A 27,988-nucleotide genomic window follows, 5' to 3' on the forward strand; every position below is an offset into this window, starting at 1 on the left:
CTGAAGGAATTCCCAAATTTCTGAGGGAATTCCCAGATTTTCCTGAGGGAATTCCCAAATTTCTGAGGGAATTTCTGAAGGAATTTCCAGATTTTCCTGAGGGAATTCCCAAATTTGTGAGGGAATTTCTGAATTCCCAGGTTTTCCTGAGGAAATTCCCAACTTTCTGAGGGAATTTCTAAGGGAATTTCCAGATTTTCCTGAGGGGATTTCCAGATTTTCCTGAAGGAATTCCCAGATTTCCTGAGGAAATTTTCCAGATTCTTGAGAAAATTCTCAGACTTCTGAGGGAATTCCCAAATTCCCAATGAAATTCCCAAATTCCTGAGGGAATTCTCTGATTTCTGAGGGAATTCCAGGTGGGCCAAGGGGAATATGGGGGCAGAATTCAGTCCCAGCTTGCAGCAATGAGGGAATTCCCAAATTCCTGAGGGGATTCCCAAATTCCCGATGAAATTCCCGAATTTCTGAGGGAAATCCCGAATTCCTGAGGGAATTCTCAGATTTCTGAGGGAATTCCAGGTGGGAAAAGGGAATGTGGGGGCAAAATTCAGTCCCTGCTTGCAGCAATGAGGGATTCCTGGATTTCTGAGGGGATTTCTGGATTTCTGAGGAAATTCCCAAATTCCTGAGGGAATTCCAGGTGGATAAAAGAAGGACGAAGGAGGAATTCAGTCCCTGCTTGCAGAAATGAGGAAATTCCCAAGTTCCTGAGGGAAATCAGGTGGGCAAAGGGGAATATGGGGGCAGAATTCAGTCCCAGCTTGCAGCAATGAGGGAATTCCCAAATTCCTGAGGGAATTCCCAAATTCCCGATGAAATTCCCAAATTCCTGAGGGAATTCTCTGATTTCTGAGGGAATTCCAGGTGGGCCAAGGGGAATATGGGGGCAGAATTCAGTCCCAGCTTGCAGCAATGAGGGACTCCCAAATTCCTGAGGGGATTCCCAAATTCCCGAAGAAATTCCCGAATTTCTGAGGGAAATCCCGAATTCCTGAGGGAAATCCCAAATTCCTGAGGGACTTCCAGGTGGGCAGAGGGGAATCCAGGTGGGAATTCAGTCCAGGAATCGCTGGCAGGCCTTTTTCCAGCGGCACGCCGTGCACCACTGCTCCCGGCGCTCGATGCCGTAAACCTTGCGGCATTTCTTGGCCTCGCCGCGGATTTTTCTGGGAAAAGGGGGAAGTTTTGGGGTTTTCTCGCTGGCGGGGTGAAGATTTTGGGGGCATTTCAGGGTTTTTTGGGGTCTTACCTGGAGGCCGCGAGGAGCCGGGGCTGCAGCGATGGCGGCGGCTGAGGGCCCTGAGGGGAGCCGGGGCTGAGGGAGCAGCTCCGAGCCTGAGGGGGGAAAAGCGGCAAAAAGGGCAAAAAAGGGGAGAAAAAGGGGGAAAAAGGGGTTAAAAGGGGATAAAAGGGGATTAAAGGGGGAAAAAAGGTCGAGGTGAGGGGTTTTGAGGGGTGTATGTTAAGGGGGCTTGGCTGGAAGGGGAAGGGAAGGGGGGGAAAAAGGGCGGGAAAAAAAGGCGGGAAAAAAAGGGCGGGAAGGGAGGGGGAAAAGGAGGAAAAAATGGGGGGAAAAAGGAGGAAAAAAGGGAAAAATGAGGGAAAATGAGGGGAAAGTAGAGGAAAAAGGAAGGAAAAAAGGGAAATAGGACTGAGAAAACTAGGAAAAAATGGGGAAGAGATGGGAAAAAGGAGGGAAATTGAGGGGGAAAAGGAGGAAAAAAGGGAGAAAATGAAGGGAAAATGAAGGGAAAAGGAAAGAAAAAAGGAGGGAAATAGGACTGGGAAAACAAGATAAAAATGGAAGAAGGGATGAAAAAGGGGGGGAAATTGAGGAAAAAAAGGAGGAAAAAAGGAAAAAAATGAGGGAAAAGGGAAGGAAAAATGAAGGGAAAAGGAGAGGAAAAAGAAAGGAAAAAAGGAGGGAAATAGGACTGAAAAAATGTGGAAAAAAAGGGGGAAGGGAGGGGAAAAAGGAGGAAAAAAGGGAAAAAGGAAGGAAAAGGGAAGGAAAAAGGAGAGGAAAAAGGAAGGAAAAATGAGGGATATAAGACTGAAAAAATGAGGAAAAAATGGGGGAATGGATGAGAAAAAGGAGGGAAAGTGAGGGGAAAAAAGAGGAGGAAGGGAGGGGAAAAAAGGGAAAAATGAGGGAAAAGGAGAGGGAAAAAGGAGGAAAAGAGGAGGGGAAAAAGGAGGGAAATAGAACTGAGAAAACAAGGAAAAAGGGGGGAAGAGGTGGAAAAAGGGAGGAAGAAGGAAAAGAGGAGGGGAAGAAAGAGGGGGAAAGGAGGGAGAAGGAAGGAAAAAGGAGAAGAAAAAGAATGGGAAGGAGGGAAAAGGAGGGAAAAAGAAGGAAAAGAAGCAAAAAGGAGAGAAAATGAGGGAAAAGAGGAAAAAAGAAGGGGAGGGAAAAGAAGGAAAAAAGGAGGAAAAAAGCAGGAAAAAAGAGGCAAAAGGAGGCACTGGCTCATGCAGGGCACAGGTGGCACTCACTGGTGGCAGGGATGGCAGGGGAAGGTGGCATTTAGGGAGGGGCAGGGGGAGGTGGCAGGGGAATGGTGGCACTCAGGGGGATGGTGGCACTCAGGGTGGTGGCACTCACCGGTGGCACTCAGGGTTGGTGGCACTCAGGGGGGTGGCACTCAGGGTGGTGGCACTCAGGGAGGGGCAGGTGGCACTCAGGGAGGTGGCACTCAGGGAGGTGGTGGCACCAAGGACGGTGGCACTCACCGGTGGCAGGGGGCCGGTGGCACTCAGGGGGGCGGTGGCATTGGTGGCACTCAGGGTGGTGTCACTCACCGGTGGCAGGGGGCCGGTGGCACTCAGGGGGATGGTGGCATTGGTGACAGGGGGACGGTGTCACTCACCGGTGGCAGGGGGCCGGTGGCACTCAGGGGGGTGGTGGCATTGGTGGCACTCAGGGGGGTGACACTCACCGGTGGCAGGGGGGCGGTGGCACTCAGGGGGGTGGCACTCAGGAGGGTGGCACTCAGGGGAATGGTGGCATTGGTGGCACTCAGGGGGTGTCACTCCCTGGTGGCAGGGGGCCGGTGGCACTCACCGGTGGCAGGGGGACGGTGGCACTCAGGGGGGTGGCACTCAGGGGGACGGTGGCATTGGTGGCACTCAGGGGGACGGTGGCACTCACCGGTGGCAGGGGGGCGGTGGTACTCGGGGAGATGGTGGCACCAAGGACGGTGTCACTCACCGGTGGCAGGGGGGCGGTGGCACTCAGGGGGGTGGTGGCATTGGTGGCACTCAGGGGGGTGTCACTCACTGGTGGCAGGGGGGCGGTGGCACTCAGGGATGGTGGCACTCAGGGGGATGGTGGCATTGGTGACACTCAGGGGGACGGTGGCATTCACCGGTGGCAGGGGGGCGGTGGCACTCAGGGATGGTGGCACTCAGGGGATGGTGGCACGGGGGAGGTGGCACTCAGGGGGGTGGTGGCATTGGTGGCACTCAGGGGGGTGGCACTCACTGGTGGCAGGGGGGCGGTGGCACTCAGGGGGGTGGCACTCGGGTGGTGGCATTGGTGGCACTCAGGGGGATGGTGGCATTGGTGACACTCAGGGGGTGTCACTCACTGGTGGCAGGGGGGCGGTGGCACTCAGGGATGGTGGCACTCAGGGGATGGTGGCACGGGGGAGGTGGCACTCAGGGGGGTGGTGGCATTGGTGGCACTCAGGGGGCTGGCACTCACCGGTGGCAGGGGGGCGGTGGCCGTGGCCCAGCTGACGCTGGTGAAGATGTGAGGGGACACCGGGATCTGGATGGACGGCAGAGCCTGGGGACAGCAACGGGAATGGTCCCTAAAAATCCCCCGTTCCTTAAAAATCCCTCATTCCCTAAAAATCCCCCATTCCCTAAAAATCTCCCACTCCCTAAAAATCTCCCACTCCCTAAAAACCCCCCATTCCCAGAAATCCCCCATTCCCGTGGGAATCCCCCATTCCATGGGAACGCTGCTGTCACTTGGGCAGTGTCCCCTGTGTCCCCTCTGTGGCCATGGCCATCCCCCAGGAGGTGACATCCCTGCGAGGTGACATCCCCGGGAGGTGACATCCCTTGGGGACAAGGACATGGAGTGGGGGGACCCCGGCTCCACATTCCCGAATTTCCTGTGCGGGATCCCAGTGGGGACAGAGCTGGGGGCCACACTTGGCAGGGGACACCAGGGGACACCAGGGGACACCGGGGACACCAGGGGACACCAGGGGACACCGGGGGACACCAGGGGACACCAGGGGACACCAGGGACACCAAGGGACACCAGGGGACACCAGGGGACACCAGGGGACACCAGGGACACCAGGGACACCAGGGGACACCAGGGGACACCAGGGGACACCGGGGACACCGGGGACACCAGGGGACACCAGGGGACACCGGGGGACACCGGGGGACACCGGGGGATACCAGGGGACACCGGGGGACACCGGGGGACACCGGGGACACCAGGGGACACCGGGGGACACCGGGGGATACCAGGGGACACCAGGGGACACCAGGGACACCAGGGGACACCAGGGGACAGCAGGGGACAGGGACACAAATCCCTGAGTCAGCAACAGGGATGGGACGGGGACACAAACGCTGCAATGTCCCCAGGGACGTCCCCATGGATGCCCCCACCTCTGTCCCCATAGATGTCCCCATCTCTATCCCCAGCTTTGTCCCCATGGACATCCCCAGCCATGTCCCAGCTCTGTCCCCAGCCATGTCCCCACGATGTCCTCATCTCTGTCCCCACGATGTCCCCCGTGTCCCCATGGATGTCCCCAGCTCTGTCCCCATGAACGTCCCCAGCTGTGTCCCTGTGATGTCCCCAGTGTCCCTGCACTGTCCCCATGGATGTCCCCATATCTGTCCCCCTGGATGTCCCCATCTCTATCCCTATGGATGCCACCATGAGTGTCCCCAGCCATGTCCCCACAATGTCCCCATGGATGTGTCCCCATCTCTATCCCCAGCCGTGTCCCCATGGACATCCCCAGCCATGTCCCAGCTCTGTCCCCAGCCATGTCCCCACAATGTCCCCATGGATGTCCCTATCTCTATTCCCATGGATGTCCCCATGAATGTCCCCAGCCATGTCCCAGCCATGTCCCCATCCATGTCCCCATGGATGTCCCCATGGATGTCCCCAGCTCTGTCCCCAGCCGTGTCCCCACAGATGACCCCACGGATGTCCCCAGCCGTGTCCCCACGGATGTCCCCAGCCGTGTCCCCCTCTATCCTCAGCTCTGTCCCCAGCTGCATCCCCCTGATGTCCCCAGATCTGTCCCCATGCGTGTCCCCAGCTCTGTCCCCAGCCATGTCCCCATGGATGTCCCCACTGTCCCAGCTGTGTCCCCGTGCTGTCACCTGGTAGGCGTGGTCAGCCTGGATGTGCCAGAAGGAGCCGGGCGGGGCCGAGGGGCTCAGGCCGGGCTGGGTGACACCGGGGACAGGGCAGGACACGGCCCCAGTGACACCGGGCTGGGTGACACTGGGGACAGCAGGGACAGCCCCAGTGGCACTGGGGACAGTGGTGACACTGGGGACACTGGGGACAGGGTTGGGGACAGTGTTGGGGACAGCGTTGGGGACAGCAGGCGGTGGTGGCTCTGGTGGCTCCTCGTGGGGCTCCTCCGTGAAATAGAAACCGTCCTCAGGGTCACTGCTGGCCCTGCGGGGACAACACAGGGACATGGGGACATGGGGACAACACAGGGACATGGGGACACGGGGACACATGGGGACAACACAGGGACATGGGGACATGGGGACACAGGTGACAACACAGGGACATGGGGACATGGGGACAACACAGGGACATGGGGACATGGGGACACAGGTGACAACACAGGGACATGGGGACATGGGGACAATGGGGACAGTAACAAAGGGACACGGGGACACGGGGACACAGGGACAGGGGGACACAGGTGACAACAGAGCAACACGGGGACAACACAGCAACACAGGGACACAGGGACACAGGGACATGGGGACATGGGGACATGGGGACAGCAACACAGGGACACAGGGACATGGGGACATGGGTGACAATAACAGAGGGACACAGGGACATGGGTGACAACATAGGGACACAGGTGACAGGGACACGGGGACATGGGTGACAACAACAGAGGGACATGGGTGACAGAGGGACACAGGTGACAACACAGAGACACGGGGACATGGGGACAGCAACATAGGGACACCGGGACACAGAGACAACAACAAAGGGACACGGGGACAACACAGGGACACGGGTGACAACAACACAGGGACATGGGGACATGGGTGACAATAACAGAGGGACACAGGGACATGGGGACATGGGGACAGCAACCCAGGGACACAGGGGACACCAGAGGGACAATGGCGTCAGTGACATGGAAGTGGAATTCTGGGATTTTGGGAATTTTGGGAATTCTGCGATGGGGAATGTTGGGAATTCTGCGATGGGGGATTTTTGGAATTTTAGGACTTTTGGGAATGTTGGGAATTCTGGGATGGGGAATGTTGGGAATTCTGGGATAGGGGATTTTTGGGAATTCTGGGATGGGGGATTCTGGGAATTCTGAGAATTCTGGGATGGGGACTGTTGGGAATTCTGGGATGGGGGATTCTGGGAATTCTGGGATGGGGGATTTCGGGAATTCTGGGAATTCTGGGATGGGGAATTTTGGGAATTCCGAGATGGGGAATGTTGGGAATTCTGGGATAGGGGATTTTTGGGAATTCTGGATGGGGGATTTTAGGAATGTTGGGAATTCGGGGATGGGGAATGTTGGGAATGTTGGGAATTTCGGGGATTTGGGGAATTCTGGGAATTCAGGGAATGCTGTGAATTTGGGGATCCCCCCGTGCCCCACTCACGGCAGGCGCCGGACGCCGACCCCGGAGCGCAGCAACCGCCCATGGCCCAGCCAGCGGGACAGAGCCTGGGGACAGTGGGGACAATGGGGACAATGGCACTGTCACCGCGGGCTGGGGACAATGGCACTGTCACCGCGGGCTGGGGACAATGACAGTGCCACACGGCCCGGCCACCGGCACTGGGACAGCCCCTGGGGACAATGGGGACAATGGGGACAATGGCACTGTCACCATGGGCTGGGACAATGACAGTGCCACACAGCCCGGCCAGCGGGACAGCGCCTGGGGACAGTGGGGACAATGGGGACTATGGGGACAATGGCACTGTCACCGCGGGCTGGGGACACTGACAGTGCCACACGGCCCGGCCACCGACACCGGGACAGCCCCTGGGGACAATGGGGACAATGGGGACAATGGGGACAATGGCACTGTCACCATGGGCTGGGACAATGACAGTGCCACACAGCCCGGCCACCGACACCGGGACAGAGCCTGGGGACAATGGGGACAATGGGGACAGTGGGGACAATGGCACTGTCAGGGCGGGCTGGGGACAATGGCAGTGTCACCATGGGCTGGGGACACACGGCAGTGTCACCGTGGGCTGGGACAATGACAGTGTCACCATGGGCTGGGGACACACGGCAGTGTCACCATGGGCTGGGGACAATGGCACTGTCACCGTGGGCTGGGGACAATGACAGTGTCACCGTGGGCTGGGGACACACGGCAGTGTCACCATGGGCTGGGGACAATGACAGTGTCACACGGCCCGGCCAGCGGCACTGGGACAGAGCCTGGGGGGGACAATGGGGACAATGACAGTGTCACCGTGGGCTGGGACACACGGCAGTGTCACCATGGGCTGGGGACAATGGCACTGTCACCGTGGGCTGGGGACAATGGCAGTGTCACCGTGGGCTGGGGACAATGGCACTGTCACCGTGGGCTGGGACAATGGCACTGTCACCATGGGCTGGGGACAATGGCACTGTCACCATGGGCTGGGACACACGGCAGTGTCACCGTGGGCTGGGGACAATGACAGTGTCACCGTGGGCTGGGGACACTGACACCGGAACAGCACCTGCCACCAGGCCAGGGGACAACAATGGCAATGTCCCCATGGGCAGGGGACACACAGCAATGTCACCTGCCTGGGGACACTGACACCCCTGGCTGGGGACAACAGCAATGTCACCATGGGCTGGGGACACTGTCACACAGCCTGGGGACACTGACACTGGAACAGCACCTGCCACCGGCCCTGGGGACAGCGGCAGTGTCACCGGCATGGGGACACTGACACCTGCCCACTGTCACCCTGACTGGGGACAGCGGCAGTGTCACCATGGACTGGGGACACTGACACCCTGCCTGCTGTCACCTGCCTGGGGACACTGACACACAGCCTGGGGACACTGTCCCCTTCCTGCTGTCACCCCTGCCCGCTGGCACTGTCCCCTCCCCGGTGTCACCCCTGTCTGGTGACACTGTCACCCCTCCCCATTGTCACTGTCCCCTCCTCACTGACACTGTCCCCTCCCCGCTGTCACCCACCCACTGGCCCTGTCCCCTGCCCGCTGTCACCGTGTCACTGTCACCCACCTTCCTGCGTGGCGGCGCGCGCTCCTCGAAGCCACCATCGCCCACAGGGGACACGGGGACACTGCCAGCACCGCGGGGAGGGGACACGGGGACAGGGCAGGGACACTGGGGAGGGGACACGGGGACAGGGCCACCATGGTGGGGAGGGGACACGGGGACAGGGCAGGGACATTGGGATGGGGACACGGGGACAGGACAGGGACACTGGGATGGGGACACGGGGACAGGGCCACCATGGTGGGGAGGGGACACAGGGACAGGGCAGTGAGGAGGGGACACGGGGACAGGGCAGGGACACTGGGGAGGGGACACGGGGACAGGGCCACCATGGTGGGGACAGGACACGGGGACAGGGCAGGGACACTGGGATGGGGACACGGGGACAGGGCAGTGAGGAGGGGACACGGTGGCACTGCCAGGGCCATGGGGAGGGGACGCGGTGGCAGCATCAGGACAGTGAAGAGGGGACGAGGTGGCACTGCCACCACGGTGAGGAGGGGACACGGTGGCACTGCCAGGGTCATAAAAAGGGGACGAGGTGGCACTGCCACCACAGGGAAGAGGGGACAAGGTGACACTGCCACCATGGTGAAGAGAGGACACGGTGGCACTGCAGGGACAATGGGGAGGGGACGCGGTGACACTGGTGGGACAATGGGGAGGGGACGCAGTGGCACTGCCAGCATGGGAAGGGGACGCGGTGGCACTGCAGGGACAATGGGTAGGGGACACGGTGGCACTGCCACCATGGGGAGGGGACACGGTGGCAGTGCAGGGACAATGGGCAGGGGACGAGGTGGCACTGCCAGCATGGGGAGGGGACACGGTGGCAGTGCAGGGACAATGGGCAGGGGACATGGTGGCACTGCAGGGACAATGGGCAGGGGACACGGTGGCAGTGCCACCATGGGCAGGGGACACGGTGGCACTGCAGGGACAATGGGCAGGGGACACGGTGGCACTGCCACCATGGGGAGGGGACACGGTGGCACTGCAGGGACAATGGGCAGGGGACACGGTGGCACTGCCACCATGGGGAGGGGACGCGGTGGCAGTGCAGGGACAATGGGCAGGGGACGAGGTGGCACTGCCAGCATGAGCAGGGGACGCGGTGGCACTGCCACCATGGGGAGGGGACGCGGTGGCAGTGCAGGGACAATGGGCAGGGGACGAGGTGGCACTGCCAGCATGGGGAGGGGACACGGTGGCAGTGCCAGCGCTGCTCCGGTGGCCGCTGGTGCCGCTGTCCGAGGTGTCCCCGCTGTCCCTCCAGGGGTCACCGAACACCTGCGAGGCTGAGAGGGGACACGGGGACATTGTCACCAAGGGGACACGGTGCCATTGTCACCAAAGGGACACGGTGCCATTGTCACCGAGGGGACACGGGGACATTGTCACCCAGGGGGACACGGGGACATTGTCACCCAGGGGACACGGGGACATTGTCACCCAGGGGACATGGGGACATTGTCACCGAGGGGACACAGGGACATTGTCACCCAGGGGACACGGTGCCATTGTCACCGAGGGGACACGGTGCCATTGTCACCGAAGGGACACAGGGGCATTGTCACCCAGGGGACACAGGGACATTGTCACCCAGGGGACACGGTGCCATTGTCACCCAGGGGACACAGGGACATTGTCACCAAGGGGGACACAGGGACATTGTCACCGAGGGGACACAGGGACATTGTCACCCAGGGGACACAGGGACATTGTCACCAAGGGGACAGGGTGCCATTGTCACCCAGGGGACACGGGGACATTGTCACCCAGGGGACACGGGGACATTGTCACCCAGGGGATATGGGGACATTGTCACCCAGGGGGACACAGGGACATTGTCACCCAGGGGATGTGGTGCCATTGTCACCCAGGGGGACACAGGGACATTGTCACCCAGGGGACACGGGGACATTGTCACCCAGGGACACGGGGACATTGTCACCCAGGGGACACAGGGACATTGTCACCCAGGGGACACAGGGACATTGTCACTGAGGGGACACGGGGACATTGTCACCCAGGGGATGTGGTGGCATTGTCACCCAGGGGACACGGGGACATTGTCACCCAGGGGACACGGTGCCATTGTCACCCAGGGGACACGGGGCCATTGTCACCCAGGGGACAGGGTGCCATTGTCACCAAGGGGACACGGTGCCATTGTCACCAAAGGGACACGGTGCCATTGTCACCGAGGGGACACGGTGGCATTGTCACCCAGGGGACACGGGGACATTGTCACCGAGGGGACACGGGGACATTGTCACTGAGGGGACACGGGGACATTGTCACCCAGGGGACACAGGGCCATTGTCACCAAGGGGACACAGTGCCATTGTCACCCAGGGGACACAGTGCCATTGTCACCGAGGGGGACACGGTGCCATTGTCACTGAGGGGACACAGGGACATTGTCACTGAGGGGGACACGGTGCCATTGTCACCCAGGGGATGTGGTGGCATTGTCACCGAGGGGACACAGGGACATTGTCACCCAGGAGACACAGGGACATTGTCACTGAGGGGACACGGGGACATTGTCACCCAGGGGACACAGGGACATTGTCACCCAGGGGACACGGGGACATTGTCACCCAGGGGACACGGGGACATTGTCACCCAGGGGACACGGGGCCATTGTCACCCAGGGGACACGGGGACATTGTCACCAAGGGGACACGGGGCCATTGTCACCCAGGGGACAGGGTGCCATTGTCACCAAGGGGGACAGGGTGCCATTGTCACTGAGGGGACACAGGGACATTGTCACCCAGGGGACACGGTGCCATTGTCACTGAGGGGACACAGGGACATTGTCACCCAGGGGACACGGGGACATTGTCACCCAGGGGACACAGGGACATTGTCACCAAGGGGACACAGGGACATTGTCACCGAGGGGACACGGTGGCATTGTCACCAAGGGGGACAGGGTGCCATTGTCACTGAGGGGACACAGGGACATTGTCACCCAGGGGACACAGGGACATTGTCACCAAGGGGGACAGGGTGCCATTGTCACCAAGGGGACACGGGGCCATTGTCACCCAGGGGACACGGGGACATTGTCACCCAGGGGATGTGGTGAGGTTGTCACCCAGGGGACACAGGGACATTGTCACCCAGGGGACACAGGGACATTGTCACCCAGGGGACACGGGGACATTGTCACCAAGGGGACACAGGGACATTGTCACCCAGGGGACACGGTGGCATTGTCACCGAGGGGACACGGGGACATTGTCACCCAGGGGACACAGGGACATTGTCACTGAGGGGACACAGGGACATTGTCACCCAGGGGACACGGGGACATTGTCACCCAGGGGACACGGTGCCATTGTCACTGAGGGGACACGGTGCCATTGTCACCGAGGGGACACAGGGACATTGTCACTGAGGGGACACGGGGACATTGTCACCCAGGGGACACAGGGCCATTGTCACCAAGGGGACACAGGGACATTGTCACCCAGGGGACACAGGGACATTGTCACCGAGGGGGACACAGGGACATTGTCACCAAGGGGACACGGTGCCATTGTCACCAAGGGGGATACAGGGACATTGTCACCAAGGGGACACAGGGACATTGTCACCGAGGGGACACGGGGACATTGTCACTGAGGGGACACGGGGACATTGTCACCCAGGGGACACGGTGCCATTGTCACCCAGGGGACACAGGGACATTGTCACCGAGGGGGACACAGGGACATTGTCACCGAGGGGGACACAGGGACATTGTCACCCAGGGGACACGGTGCCATTGTCACCAAGGGGACACAGGGACATTGTCACCAAGGGGACACAGGGACATTGTCACGGAGGGGACACAGGGACATTGTCACCCAGGGGACACAGGGACATTGTCACCCAGGGGACACGGTGCCATTGTCACCAAGGGGACACAGGGACATTGTCACCCAGGGGACACAGGGACATTGTCACCCAGGGGGACAGGAGGCCATTGTCACCAAGGGGACACGGGGACATTGTCACCCAGGGGACACAGGGACATTGTCACCAAGGGGACAGGGTGCCATTGTCACCCAGGGGACACGGGGACATTGTCACCCAGGGGACACGGGGACATTGTCACCCAGGGGACACAGGGACATTGTCACCGAGGGGACACGGGGACATTGTCACCCAGGGGACGGGACATTGTCACCCAGGGGACACGGGGACATTGTCACCCAGGGGACATGGGGACATTGTCACCCAGGGGACACAGTGCCATTGTCACCAAGGGGGATACAGGGACATTGTCACCCAGGGGACACGGTGCCATTGTCACCCAGGGAAGACATTTCACAGAGGACATTGTCACCCAGGGATGACATTCGGGGATGACGATTGTCACCCAGGGATGGATTGTTGGGATTTCGGGGATTGTCACACACATTGTGGGAACGTGTGGCATTGTCACCCAGGGGACAGGTGCATTGTCACCCAGGGACACGGGACATTGTCACCAAGGGACGTGGTGCATTGTCACCCAGGGACACGGTGCCATTGTCACCCAGGGACAGGACATTGTCAGGGATGTCATTGTCACCAGGGGACTGGATTGTGTCGGGAATTGTCACCAGGGGACAGGGCATTGTCACCCAGGGGACACGGGGAATTGTCACCCAGGGACACAGGGACATTGTCACCAGGGACATTGTTTGAATCTTGGATCATCCCTGGGGACGGGATTTTGGAATTGTCTTAATGGATGATTGGGACATTGGATGATTTTGGAATTTTTTGAAAAGATTTTGGGGGAGGGAATTGGAATGGATTTTGGGAATTGATTTTGATTCTGGATTTTTTATTGGTTTTTTGGAATTGGATGGATTTTGATTTGATTTGATTTTGGATGGATTTCGGGATGGATTTTTGGGGGAATTTTTGGGAAGTTTTGGATTTGAATTTTTGGGTTTTGGGAACTTTTATGGTTTTGAGATTTTTGGATGGATTTAGATTTTTGTGGATATTTTGGAATTTTGTGATTGGAATTTGGATTTTGGAAATTTTGGGTGGATATTGGAATTTGGGAGGATTTGGGATTTTTTGGGATGGATTTCTGGGAATTTTTGGAATTTTTAATTTGGGATGGATTTTTGGGGATTTTGGGATGGATTTTGATTTGGAATTTTTGGGATTTTTGGAGATTTTTGGGATTTGGAATTTTTGGGATGGATTTTTGGATTTGGAATTTTGGAGGATTTTTGGATGATTTTGGGATTTTTTGGGGGGATTTTTGGGATATTTTTGGGATGGATTTTTGGGAATTTATGGGATTGGGAATTTTTTTGGGAATTTTTGGGATGGAATTTTGGAATTTTTGGATGATTTTGGGAAATTTTTTGGAATTTTTGGGATGGATTTTTTTTTTTTGGGGGAAATTTTGGGATGGTATTTTTTGGGAATTTTTTGGGATGGATTTCTGGAAATTTTTAGGATGGATTTTTGGGAATTTTTTGGGAATTTTTGGGATGGATTTTTGGGATGGATTTTTTGGGAATTTTTGGGATGGATTTTTGGGAATGTTGGGATGGATTTTTGGGAATGTTTGGGATGGGTTTCTGGGAATGTTTGGGATGGATTTTTGGGAATGTTTGGGATGGATTTTTGGGGAATTTTTGGGGGTTTTGGGGAATTTTTTGGGGTTTTTGGGAATGTTTGGGTTGGGTTTTTGGGCACGTTTGGGACGGGTTTTTGGGGAATTTTTGGGAGGGGTTTTTGGACATGTTTGGGAATGTTTTGGAATGTTTGGGATGGGTTTTTGGGCATGTTTGGGATGGGTTTTGGGGAATTTTTTGGGGTTTTTTGGAATGTTTGGGAAGGGTTTTTGGGGAATTTTTGGGGTTTTTGGGAATGTTTGGGATGGATTTTTGGGGAATTTTTTGGGTTTGGGGAATTTTTGGGGTTTTTTGGGGCATGTTTGGGATGGGTGTTTGGGAATGTTTGGGTTGGGTTTTTGGGAATGTTTGGCATGGATTTGATTTTTTGGAATTTTTGGGATGGGTGTTTGGGAATTTTTGGGACGGGTTTTTGGGGAATGTTTGGATTGGGTTTTTGGAATGTTTGGGATGGATTTTTGGGGAATTTTTGGGTTGGGTCTTTGGGAATGTTTGGCATGGATTTTTGGGGTTTTTGGGAATGTTTGGGATGGGTTTCTGGGAATGTTTGGGACGGGTTTTTGGGAATGTTTGGGATGGGTTTTTGGGGAATTTTCCAGTGGGTTTTTGGGGAATTTTTTTGGGTTTTTGGGAATGTTTGGGTTGGGTGTTTGGGAATGTTTGGGTTGGGTTTTTGGGAATGTTTGGCATGGATTTTTTGGGGAATTTTTTGGGGTTTTTGGGAATGTTTGGGATGGATGTTTTGGGGTTTTTGGGCATGGGTTTTTTGGGAATGTTTGGGATGGGTTTTTGGGAATGTTTGGCATGGATTTTTGGGCATGTTTGGGACGGGTTTTTGGGGAATTTTTGGGATGGGTTTTTGGGCAGGTTTGGGATGGTTTTTGGGGAATGTTTGGGTTGGGTTTTTTTGGAATGTTTGGGATGGATTTTTTGGGAATGTTTGGGATGGGTTTTTGGGCATGTTTGGGATGGGTTTTTGGGAATGTTTGGGACGGGTTTTTGGGGAATGTTTTTGGGTTTTTGGGGAATGTTTGGGTTGGGATTTTTGGGCATGTTTGGGACGGGTTTTTGGGGAATTTTTGGGATGGATTTTTGGGAATTTTTGGGAAGGATTTTTTGGGGAATTCTGGGGACTTTTTGGAATGGATTTTTTGGGAGTTTTTGGGAATTTTTGAATATTTTTGGGATGGATTTTTGTGGGAATTTTTTTAAATTTTTGGGATGGATTTTTTGGGAATTTTTGGGATGGAGTTTTTGGGAATTTTTTGGGAATTTTTGGGATGGAGTTTTTGGGAATTTTTTGGGAATTTTTGGGATGGATTTCTTTTTTTTTTTTTTATTTTTGGGATGGATTTTTTGGGAATTTTTGAAAATTTATGGGATGGATATTTTGGGATTTTTTTTTTAATTTTTGGGATGGATATTTTTGGGAATTTTTGGGAATTTTTGGGAATTTTTTGGGAATGTTTGGGTTGGGTTTCTGGGAATGTTTGGGTTGGGTTTTTGGGCATGTTTGGGATGGGTTTTTGGGCATGTTTGGGACGGGTTTTTGGGGAATTTTTGGGAGGGGTTTTTGGACATGTTTGGGACGGGTTTTTGGGAATGTTTGGCATGGATTTTTGGGGAATTTTTGGCGTTTTTGGGAATGTTTGGGACGGGTTTTTGGGGAATGTTTTTGGGTTTTTGGGAATGTTTGGGTTGGGTTTTTGGGAATGTTTGGGATGGGTTTTTGGGGAATGTTTGGGATGGGTTTTTGGGGAATTTTTGGGGTTTTTGGGAACGTTTGGGATGGATTTTTGGGAAATTTTTGGGGGTTTTGGGGAATTTTTTGGGATTTTTGGGAATGTTTGGGTTGGGTTTTGAGGAATGTTTGGGATGGATTTTTTGGGAATGTTGGGATGGATGTTTGGGAATGTTTGGGATGGGTGTTTGGGAATGTTTGGGATGGGTTTTTTGGGGAATTTTTGGGGTTTTTGGGGATGTTTGGGATGGATTTTTGGGAATGTTTGGGTTGGGTTTTTGGGAATGTTTGGGATGGATGTTTTGGGAATGTTTGGGTTGGGTTTCTGGGAATGTTTGGGAATGTTTTGGAATGTTTGGGATGGGTTTTTGGGGAATGTTTGGGATGGGTTTTTGGGAATGTTTGGGATGGGTTTTTGGGAATGTTTGGGATGGGTTTTTGGGGAATTTTTTGGGGTTTTGGGGAATTTTTTGGGGTTTTTGGGCATGTTTGGGATGGATTTTTTGGGGAATGTTTGGGATGGGTTTTTGGGCATGTTTGGGACGGTGTTTTGGGAATGTTTGGCATGGATTTTTTTGGGGAATTATTGGGATGGGTTTTTGGGAACGTTTGGGATGGATTTTTGGGGAATTTTTTTGGGTTTTGGGGAATTTTTGGGGTTTTTGGGCATGTTTTGGACGGGTTTTTGGGAATGTTTGGGATGGGTGTTTGGGAATGTTTGGGTTGGGTTTTTGGGAATGTTTGGCATGGATTTTTTTGGGAATTTTGGGGATGGGTTTTTAGGAATGTTTGGGGTGGGTTTTGGGGATGTTTGGGAATGTTTGGGTTGGGTTTCTGGGAATGTTTGGGTTGGATGTTTTGGGATGTTTGGGAATGTTTGGGATGGGTTTCTGGGAATGTTTGGGATGGATTTTTGGGAATGTTTGGGATGGGTGTTTTGGGGTTTTTGGGTTGGATTTTTGGGCATGTTTGGGATGGGTTTTTGGGAATGTTTAGGAATGTTTTGGAATGTTTGGGTTGGGTTTTTGGGCATGTTTGGGACGGATTTTTTGGGCATGTTTGGTATGGGTTTTTGGGCACATTTGGGATGGGTTTTTGGGAATGTTTGGGATGGGTGTTTTGGAATATTTGGGATGGATGTTTTGGGAATGTTTGGGATGGGTTTCTGGGAATGTTTGGCATGGATTTTTGGGGAATGTTTGGGATGGGTTTTTGGGCAGGTTTGGGATGGGTTTTTGGGAATGTTTGGGAATGTTTGGGATGGGTTTTTGGGAATGTTTGGGAATGTTTGGGATGGGTTTTTGGGAATGTTTGGGTTGGGTTTTTGGGCATGTTTGGCATGGATTTTTTGGGCATGTTTGGGACGGGTTTTTGGGAATGTTTGGGATGGGTTTTTGGGAATGTTTGGGATGGGTTTTTGGGCATGTTTGGGATGATTTTTGGGGAATTTTTTGGGGTTTTTGGGAGCGCTGAGTGTGACTCACGGGGGCTGCAGGAGAGGCTGCTCAGCACCAGCGCCGCCACCACCTCGGCCACGGCCAGCGGGGCCCGGAACGGCAGCGGGACCCTGAACAACGGCAGCAACGGGAAAAACAGCGGGAATGAGTGGGAATGAGTGGGAAAAACAGCGGGAATGAGCCAGGGAATGACCCAGGGAATGAGCGGGAAAAACGGCGGGAAAAACAGCGGGAAAACAGCGGGAAAACAGCAGGAATGAGCCCGGAAATACAGCGGGAAAAACAGCAGGAATGAGCCCAGAAAAACAGCGGGAGAACACCGGGAAAACGGCGGGAATGAGCCCGGGAACACAGCGGGAATAAGCCCGGAAAAACAGCGGGAATGAGCCCGGAAAAACAGCGAGAAAAACAGCGGGAATGAGCAGGAAAAACAGCGGGAATGAGCCCGGGAAACAGCGGGAAAACAGTGGGAATGAGCCCGGGAAAACAGCGGGAACCGTCCGGAAAAACTGCGGGAATGAGCCCGGAAATACAGCGGGAAAAACAGAGGGAAAACAGCGGGAATGAGCGGGAAAAACAGAGGGAAAAACAGCGGGAATGAGCCCGGGAAAACAGCGGGAATGAGCCCGGAAATACAGCGGGAAAAACAGCGGGAATGACCCAGGAAAAACAGCGGGAAAACGGCGGGAATGAGCGGGAAAAACAGCGGGAATGAGCCCAGAAAAACGGCGGGAATGAGCCCGGGAACACAGCGGGAATGACCCAGGGAAACAGCGGGAAAATGGCGGGAATGAGCGGGAAAAACGGCGGGAATGAGCCCGGGAACACAGCGGGAAAATGGCGGGAATGAGCGGGAAAAACAGCGGGAAAAACAGCGGGAATAAGCCCGGAAAAACAGCGGGAATGAGCCCGGAAAAACAGCGAGAAAACCTCGGGAACAATCCCAGAAAAACAGCGGGAAAAACCTCGGGAACAATCCCAGAAAAACAGCGGGAGCGATCCCGGAAAAACGGCGGGAAAACCTCGGGAACAATCCCAAAAAAACAGTGGGAATGATCCTGGAAAAACAGCAGGAAAATCTCGGGAGCCATCCCAGAAAAACCTTGGGAATGATCCCAGAAAAACAGCGTGAAACCTCGGAAAAAATCCCAGAAAAACCTCGGGAAATACCTGGGGAATGATCCCGGAAAAACCTCGGGAAAACCTCGGGAATGATCCCGGAAAAAATGTCAGGAAAACCTCAGGAATGATCCCGGAAAAACCTCAGGAACAATCCCGGAAAAAAGCCAGGAAAAACCTCGGGAATGATCCCAGAAAAACCTTGGGAATGATCCCGGAAAAACCTCGGGAATGATCCCAGAAAAACCTCGGGAATGATCCCAGAAAAACCTCGGGAATGATCCCAGAAAAACCTTGGGAATGATCTGGAAAAACAGCAGGAAAACCTTGGGAACACTCCCAGAAAAACAGCGGGAAAAACCTCGGGAATGATCCCGGGAAAACAGCAAGAAAACCTCGGGAATGATCCCGGAAAAACCTCGGGAATGATCCCTGGAAATACCAAATGTGCCCCCCACACCCGGCCCCGGGGGGATGGGAAAAGGAAAGGGAAGGGAAAATTCCGGAATTCCTGGGTGGGAGGGGAGGAAGGGGGAGCCCAGGGAAGGGGGAGGTGGAAATTGGGGAATTCTGGGATTTGGGTCCCAAATTGGGAATTTCAGGATTTGGGACCCAAATTTGGAATTTCAGGATTTGGGATCCAAATTGGGGAATTTCAGGATTTGGGATCCAAATTGGGAATTTCAGGATTTGGGACCCAAATTGGGGAATTTCAGGATTTGGGATCCAAATTGGGAATTTCAGGATTTGGGATCCAAACTGGGGAATTTCAGGGATTTGGGACCCAAACTGGGAATTTCAGGATTTGGGACCCAAATTGGGGAATTTCAGGATTTGGGATCCAAATTGGGAATTTTAGGATTTGGGATCCAAACTGGGGAATTTCAGGATTTGGGATCCAAACTGGGGAATTTCAGGATTTGGGACCCAAATTTGGAATTTCAGGATTTGGGATCCAAATTTGGAATTTCAGGATTTGGGATCCAGAGTGGGGAATTCTGGGATTTGGGATCCAAATTTGGAATTTCAGGATTTGGGACCCAAATTTGGAATTTCAGGATTTGGGATCCAAACTGGGGAATTTCAGGATTTGGGACCCAAATTGGGGAATTTCAGGATTTGGGACCCAAATTGGGAATTTCAGGATTTGGGACCCAAATTGGGAATTTCAGGATTTGGGATCCAAATTGGGGAATTTCAGGATTTGGGATCCAAATTTGGAATTTCAGGATTTGGGATCCAAATTGGGGAATTTCAGGAATTGTGATCCACATTGGGGAAATTTCAGGATTTGGGATCCAAATTGGGGAATTTCAGGATTTGGGACCCAAACTTGAGATTTCCAGGATTTGGGACCCAAACTGGGGAATTTCAGGATTTGGGATCCAAATTGGGAATTTCAGGATTTGGGACCCAAATTGAGGAATTTCAGGATTTGGGATCCAAATTGGGAATTTCAGGATTTGGGACCCAAATTTGGAATTTCAGGATTTGGGACCCAAATTGGGAATTTCAGGATTTGGGACCCAAATTGGGGAATTTCAGGATTTGGGACCCAAACTGGGGAATTTCAGGATTTGGGATCCAAATTGGGGAAATTCCAGGATTTGGGATCCAAACTGGGGAAATTTCAGGATTTGGGATCCAAATTGGGAAATTTCAGGATTTGGGATCCAAATTTGGAATTTCAGGATTTGGGATCCAAACTGGGGAATTTCAGGATTTGGGATCCAAATTGGGGAATTTCAGGATTTGGGATCCAAATTTGGAATTTCAGGATTTGGGACCCAAACTGGGGAATTTCAGGATTTGGGATCCAAATTTGGAATTTCAGGATTTGGGATCCAAATTGGGGAATTTCAGGATTTGGGATCCAAACTGGGGAATTTCAGGATTTGGGACCCAAACTGGGGAATTTCAGGATTTGGGACCCAAATTGGGAATTTCAGGATTTGGGACCCAAATTGGGGAATTTCAGGATTTGGGTCCCAAATTGGGAATTTCAGGATTTGGGACCCAAATTGGGGAATTTCAGGATTTGGGTCCCAAATTTGGAATTTCAGGATTTGGGATCCAAATTTGGAATTTCAGGATTTGGGATCCAAATTGGGGAATTTCAGGATTTGGGATCCAAATTGGGGAATTTCAGGATTTGGGATCCAAATTGGGGAATTTCAGGATTTGGGACCCAAATTGGGGAATTTCAGGATTTGGGACCCAAACTGGGAATTTCAGGATTTGGGATCCAAACTGGGGAATTTCAGGATTTGGGATCCAAATTTGCAATTTCAGGGATTTGGGACCCAAACTCTGGGGAATTTCAGGATTTGGGACCCAAATTGGGAATTTCAGGATTTGGGACCCAAACTGGGAATTTCAGGATTTGGGATCCAAATTGGGGAATTTCAGGATTTGGGACCCAAATTGGGAATTTCAGGATTTGGGACCCAAATTGGGGAATTTCAGGATTTGGGATCCAAACTGGGGAAATTTCAGGATTTGGGATCCACATTGGGGAATTTCAGGAATTGTGATCCACATTGGGGAAATTTCAGGATTTGGGATCCAAATTGGGGAATTTCAGGATTTGGGATCCAGACTCTGGGATATCCCAGGATTTGGGATCCAAACTCTGGGATATCCCAGGAATTGGGACCCAATCTGAGGAATCCCAGGGTTTGGGACCAGAACGGGCACGAACCTTTTGGGAACGTCGAAGCTGCCGGAGCGGGATCTGTCGGGAATTCCGGAGCCGGGCGGGGCCGGGGCCTGGAGCGGGTCCTGATCCCTCCAGCGGGAGCCCATCCCTGGGGTCTGCTCATCCAGGGGGGTCAGGAACACCTGGAAAAGGTTTGGGATGGATTTGGGGTCACCCCGATCCCACCCTTGGGATGGATTTGGGGTCACCTTTGGGATCTGCTCATCCAGGAACACCTGGAAAAGGTTTGGGATGGATTTGGGGTCACCCCAATCCCAATTTGGGATCTGCTCATCCAGGGCCCCCAGGAACACCTGGAAAAGGATTTGGGGTCACCTTTGGGATCTGCTCATCCAGGAACACCTGGAAAGTGGAAAGGGTTTGGGATGGATTTGGGGTTATCCCGATCCCATCCTTGGGATGGATTTGGGGTCACCTTTGGGATCTGCTCATCCAGGAACACCTGGAAAGGGTTTGGGATGGATTTGGGGTCACCCCGATCCCATCTTTGGGATGGATTTGGGGTCACCTTTGGGATCTGCTCATCCAGGGGGGTCAGGAACACCTGGAAAAGGATTTGGGGTCACCCTGATCCCACCTTTGGGATCTGCTCATCCAGGGGGCCCAGGAACACCTGGAAAAGGTTTGGGGTCACCTTTGGGATCTGCTCATCCAGGAACACCTGGAAAAGGTTTGGGATGGATTTGGGGTCACCCCGATCCCACCCTTGGGATCTGCTCATCCAGGGGGCCCAGGAACACCTGGAAAAGGTTTGGGATGGATTTGGGGTCACCCTTGGGATCTGCTCATCCAGGGGCACCTGGAAAGGTTTGGGATGGATTTGGGGTCACCCCGATCCCAATTTGGGATGGATTTGGGGTCATCCCGATCCCACCTTTGGGATCTGCTCATCCAGGGGGGTCAGGAACACCTGGAAAGGGTTTGGGATGGATTTGGGGTTATCCCGATCCCATCCTTGGGATCTGCTCATCCAGGAACACCTGGAAAGGATTTGGGATGGATTTGGGGTCACCCCGATCCCACCTTTGGGATCCTCCTCTGGGCTCAGGGACCCTCCCGCCCTGCAGGGCCGGGATTTCCCATTCCCAGGGTGATCTTGGAATTTTGAGAAAATCCCTGGAATTTTGGGGTAAACTCTGGAATTTTGGGGAACCCCTGGAATTTTGGGGGAAATCTTTGGAATTTTGGGGTAAACTCCGGAATTTTGCGAAAATCCCTGGAATTTTGGGGAACCCCTGGAATTTTGGGGTAAACTCTGGAATTTTGGGGGAAATCCCAAAAATTTTGGGGGGGAATCTTGGAATTTTGGGAAAATCCCTGGAATTTTGGGAAAATCCCTGGAATTTTGGGGTAAAATCTGGAATTTTGGGGAACCCCTGGAATTTTGGGGGAAATCCCAAAAATTTTGGGGGGGAATCTTGGAATTTTGGGGGAATCCCTGGAATTTTGGGGGAAATCTCTGGAATTTTTTGGGAAATTCTTGGAATTTTGGGGGAAATCTTTTGAATTTTGGATAATCTTTGGAATTTTGGGGAACCCCTGGAATTTCGGGGCAATCCCCGGAGTTCCGTGTGTCCCGTGATTGGGGTACCTGAGGCCGCCGCCGGGCGGATCCGGTCCCGGCGGTCCCGGCCGAGCCCGCGGGAGGTTCCGGAGCGCGGGCGCCCAGCAGGGGGCGCCGGCCCGGGCGGCGCGGCAGCACCGGGGCCATGGCCCCGACCGACGGACGGACGGACAGACCTGCCGACAGACGGACACTGTGAGCGGGCGGCACCCGGAGCTGGACAAGGGGGGACAGACACACGGACACGGGGGGGGCATTGGGGATGTCGGGATGGACAGACGGACACAGGGGTGGTGGCACTGGGGACAGACAGACAGACACGGGGATGGTATTGGGGACAGACAGACAGACGGACACGGGGGTGGTGGCACTGGGGACAGACAGACAGACTTGGGGGTGGCATTGGGGACAGACGGACAGACGGACACGGGGGGGCATTGGGGATGTGGGGACGGACAGACGGACACAGGGGGGGTGGCACTGGGGGGACAGACAGACAGACACGGGGATGGTATTGGGGACAGACAGACAGACGGACACGGGGGTGGCACCCGGAGCTGGCACTGGGGATGTGGGAACAGACAGACGGACAAAGGGGGGGCATTGGGGACAGACGGACACGGGGGTGGCCCCTGGAGCTGGCACTGCGGACGTGGGGACAGACAGACGGACACCAGGGGGTGGCACTGGGGACAGACAGACGGACATGGGGGTGGCACTGGGGACAGACAGACAGACACGGGGGTGGCATTGGGGACAGACGGACAGACGGACACGGGGGTGGTGGCACTGGGGACAGACAGACAGACATGGGGATGGTATTGGGGATGTGGGGACGGACAGACGGACACAGGGGTGGTGGCACTGGGGGGACAGACAGACAGACATGGGGGTGGCATTGGGGACAGACGGACAGATGGACAAGGGGGTGGCACCGGGGATGTGGGGACAGACGGACGGACATGGAAGTGGCACTGGGGACAGACAGATGGACGGACACGGGGATGGCACTGGGGACAGACAGACGGACGTGGGGGTAGCACTGGGGATGTGGAGACAGACAGACACACAAGGGTGGCATGAATTCCTAGATCTGTCAATTCCTGAATTCCTGGATCCGTAAATTCCTGAATTCCTGGATCCGTGGATTCCCAGATTCCTGAATTCCTGGATCCATGGATTCCTGAATTCCTGGATTCATGAAATCCTGGATGCATGGATTTCTGGATCCGCGAATTCCTGAATTCCTGGATCCGTGAATTCCTGGATCCCTGAATTCCTGGATCCGTGAATTCCCGGATTCCTGGATCCATGGATTCCTGAATTCCTGAATTCCTGGATCCATGAATTCCCAGATTCCTGGATCCGTGGATTCCTGAATTACTGAATTCCTGGATTCATGAAATCCCGGACCCATGGATTTCTGGATCTGCGAATTCCTGAATTCCTGGATCCGTGAATTCCCGGATTCCTGGATCCATGGATTCCTGGATCCAGGGATTCCGCGTATTCCCGGCTGCGGGGCAGGTGGGGAAGGCGGCAAAGGAGGAGGAAGAGCGGGAGGAAGAGGAGGAAGAGGAGCCGGTGGAGGAAGAGCAGCAGGAGGAGCAGCGGGAGAGCGGCTCCGGGCACGGCGCGGGGCGGGGGACACGGACAGACGGACAGACGGACGGACGGACGGACGGACGGACGGACACGCGGACCGGACAAACCGGGGGCAGGGACACGGACCCGGACCCGGACCCGGATGGGATGGGATGGGATGGGATGGGATGGGATGGGATGGGATGGGATGGGATGGGATGGGATGGGATGGGATGGGATGGATGGAGGGAATACGGACAGAGAGGAGGGGACAGGGATTGGGGGGACAGACAGACAGCGGGACTGGGGGGGGGACAGACAGACAGACACCGGGATTGAGGGGGGACAGACAGCGGGAATGGGGGGACAGACAGACAGCGGGACTGGGGAGGGACAGACAGCGGGACTGGGGACAGACAGACAGCGGGACTGGGGGGGGACAGACAGCGGGACTGGGGACAGACAGACAACGGGATTGAGGGGACAGACACTGGGCAGAGAATGCCGGGGGGGGGGGTCACGGACACCGGGATGGGAGTACCGCGGGGACACGGACACCGGGATAAGGGGACACGGACACCGGGCAGGGAATGGGGGGGACACGGACACCGGGATAAGGGGACGGACACCGGCCTGGAATGTCGGGCAGGACACGAACACCGGGAAGGGAATGCCGGGGCGGACAGGAACACGGGGCAAGGAATGGAATGGGGGGGACGCGGACACGGGGCAGGGAATGCCGGGGGGCGGGGGGGGTAAACGGACACCGGGATAAGGGGACACGGACACCGGGATGGGAGTACCGGGGGGACAAGAACACCGGGATAAGGGGACACGGACACCGGGCAGGGAATGGGGAGGGACACGGACACCGGGATGGGAGTACCGCGGGGACACGGACACCGGGATAAGGGGACAGGAGCACCGAGAAGGGAATGGGGAGGGACACGGACACCGTGATAAGGGGACACGGACACCGGGATAAGGGGACACGGACACCGGGCAGGGAATGCCCCAGGATGGGGTGGACGCGGACACCGGGCAGGGAATGGGGGGACACGGACACCGGGATAAGGGGACACGGACACCGGGCAAGGAAGGGGGGGACACGGAACCCGGCCGGGCAGAACCGGCTGCCCCTCACGGAACCCGGCTGGGCAGAACCGGCTGCTCCCCACAGAACCCGGCTGGGCAGAACCGGCTGCCCCTCATAGAACCCGGCTGGGCAGAACCGGCTGCCCCCCACGGAACCCGGCCGGGCAGAACCGGCTGCCCCTCACGGAACCGGGCTGGGCAGAACCGGCTGCTCCCCACGGAACCCGGCTGGGCAGAACCGGCTGCTTCTCACAAACCGGGCTGGGCAGAACCGGCTGCCCCTCACGGAACCCGGCTGGGCAGAACCGGCTGCCCCCCACAGAACCGGGCTGGGCAGAACCGGCTGCTCCCCACAGAACCCGGCTGGGCAGAACCGGCTGCTCCCCACGGAACCCGGCCGGGCAGAACCGGCTGCCCCTCACGGAACCCGGCTGGGCAGAACCGGCTGCCCCTCACGGAACCGGGCTGGGCAGAACCGGCTGCCCCTCATAGAACCGGGCCGGGCAGAACCGGCTGCCCCTCACGAAACCGGGCTGGGCAGAACCGGCTGCCCCTCACGAAACCGGGCCGGGCAGAACCGGCTGCCCCCCACAGAACCCGGCTGGGCAGAACCGGCTGTCCCTCATAGAACCGGGCCGGGCAGAACCGGCTGCCCCTCACGGAACCCGGCTGGGCAGAACCGGCTGCCCCTCACGGAATCCGGCTGGGCAGAACCGGCTGCCCCTCACGGAACCCGGCCCGGCTCGGTCCCCGCTCACCTCGGGCTGTTTTGAACCGTTCCCGGTTGCCGGCCCCGGGCTGGAGCCGGGCCAGGCCGGGCGGGGCGGGGGCGGAGCAGCGGCAGGGCGGGAACCGCCGCTCCCGCGCGCGGGGTTTTTTATTTAATTATTATTTTTTCCCCTAATTTTTTTTTTCCGTTTCACCCCCCCCCCCTCACTCAGCCAGGAAGGGAAGGAGGAGGAAGAAGAAGAAGGAGGAGGAGGATGAGGGGAGGAAGCCGAGCCCGCCGGCACTCACCGAGCCGCCCTCCGAGCCTGGCCGGGCCGAGCCGCCGGCCGGGTTAAAGCTCCCGGGGCCGGGCTGGTGTAAACAACCTCAGCCCACATGCTCGGCCCCTTCCTGCGCATTGGCTCCGCCGCTGCCTCTCCGTGCAACGCCCCCGGCCCGGCCCGGGCGAGGAGGGGCAGCCGGGAGGGGCTGCGGGCCCTCCTTCTGCCCTCTCCTCGATCTCCCCTTTTCCCTCGTTCTCCCCCTGCTTCTCTTCCCTCGTTTCTCCCTCGCTCTCCACTCTCTGTCCTCGTTCTCCCCCTCGTTCCTCCCTTCTCTCTCCCCTCACTCTCCCCCTCACTCTCCCCTCTCCCCTCACTCTCCTTTGGTTCTCCTGCCTCGTTCTCCCCCTTCTTCTCCCCTCACTCTCCCCCTGTTTCTCCCCTCTCTCTCCCCTCATTCTCCCCTCGTTCCCCCCCTCACTCTGCCTTGGTTCACCTCCTCGTTCTCCCCGTTTCTCCTCCCGACTCTCCCCTCGTTCTCCCCGTTTCTCCCCCTCACTCTCCCCTCGTTCGCCCTCAGCTTCCCTTCCTTCCACCCCACGTTCTCCCCTGGTCTCTCCTCACTCTCCCTTGGTTCACCTCCTCGTTCTCCCCCCGTTCTCCCCTCATTCTCCCCTCACTCTCCCCCCTCGTTCTCCCCATTTCTCCTCCCGGTTCTCCCTCTCATTCTCCCCTCACTCTCTCCCCCCACGTTCTCCCCTCGCTTTCCCCTCACTCTCCCCTCGTTCCCCCCTCTTTCTCCCCTCGCTCTCCCTTCGTTCTTCCCTCGTTCTCTCCCTGCTTCTCTGCCCCTCGTTCTCCCCTCACTCTCCCCTTGTTTTCCTCTGTTTCTCCCGGTATTTCTCCCCCATTTCTCCCCGCTCATCCAGCCCGGAGGATGAGGCCCCGCAGCCCGCGGGCTCCGCTGTTTGGGCTCCGCTGTTTGTTTGGGCTCCGCTGTTCCTGCACCCCATTCCCAAGGGATTTGGGTCCTTGAGATCCCATTCCCAAGGAATTGGGATCTTCCTCACTCCATTCCCAAGGGATTGGGGTCCCCGAGATCCCATTCCCAAGGAATTGGGATCTTCCTGCACCACCTTCCCAAGGGATTGGGGTCCCTTTCCCAAGGAATTTGGATCTTCCTGCACTCCATTCCCAAGGAATTTGGGTCCTTGAGATCCCATTCCCAAGGAATTTGGATCTTCCTCACTCCATTCCCAAGGAATTGGGTCCCTTTCCCAAGGAATTGGGATCTTCCTGCACTCCATTCCCAAGGAATTGGGGTCCTTGTGATCCCTTTCCCAAGTGATTGGGCTCCCCCTTTACCCCATTCCCAAAGAATGGGGCTCCCCCTTTACCCCATTCCCAAGGATTTGGGGTCCCCCTTTACCCCATTCCCAAGGATTTGGGGGCTCCCCCTTTACCCCATTCCCAAGGAATGGGGCTCCCCCTTTACCCCACTCCCAAGGATTTGGGGGGCTCCCTATCACCCCTCTCTATTTATTTTTCTCCTTTTGGGGTTTATTTCACTTTTCTCCTCCATTCAAACCCT

The 27,988-nt window shown here is 55.8% G+C and overlaps 1 protein-coding gene across 1 annotated transcript; it reads right to left on the reverse strand.

Moving 5' to 3' along the window:
- Positions 1-354: 354 nt before the first annotated feature.
- LOC135445181 (nascent polypeptide-associated complex subunit alpha, muscle-specific form-like) lies at positions 355-26,454 on the reverse strand. The gene is made up of 10 exons (XM_064707219.1): positions 26,426-26,454; positions 22,757-22,905; positions 21,148-21,287; positions 17,355-17,437; positions 8,488-9,782; positions 6,877-6,941; positions 5,374-5,677; positions 3,710-3,793; positions 1,253-1,338; positions 355-1,169 (listed from the first exon to the last, which is right to left on the reverse strand). The coding sequence occupies exons 2-10, from the start codon at positions 22,874-22,876 to the stop codon at positions 1,058-1,060; spliced, it is 2,289 nt and encodes a 762-aa protein (XP_064563289.1). The 5' UTR covers positions 22,877-22,905; positions 26,426-26,454; the 3' UTR covers positions 355-1,057.
- Between the last annotated feature and the right edge of the window lie 1,534 nt (positions 26,455-27,988).

The sequence above is a fragment of the Zonotrichia leucophrys genome, chromosome 3 (genome assembly GCF_028769735.1).
Source record: "Zonotrichia leucophrys gambelii isolate GWCS_2022_RI chromosome 3, RI_Zleu_2.0, whole genome shotgun sequence".
NCBI lineage: Eukaryota > Metazoa > Chordata > Aves > Passeriformes > Passerellidae > Zonotrichia > Zonotrichia leucophrys.

Bases quoted from the DNA above. Each gene is read 5' to 3' on its own strand.
- LOC135445181 (XM_064707219.1), bottom strand. From the start codon at position 22,876: ATGGCCCCGGTGCTGCCGCGCCGCCCGGGCCGGCGCCCCCTGCTGGGC. The intron at 6,942-8,487 runs GTGGGTGACAGT...CACTGTCCCCAG, and splicing joins GCGCGCCGCCACGCAGGAAG to GCTCTGTCCCGCTGGCTGGG. The intron at 1,170-1,252 runs GTAAGACCCCAA...CCCTTTTCCCAG, and splicing joins CGGCTCCTCGCGGCCTCCAG to AAAAATCCGCGGCGAGGCCA.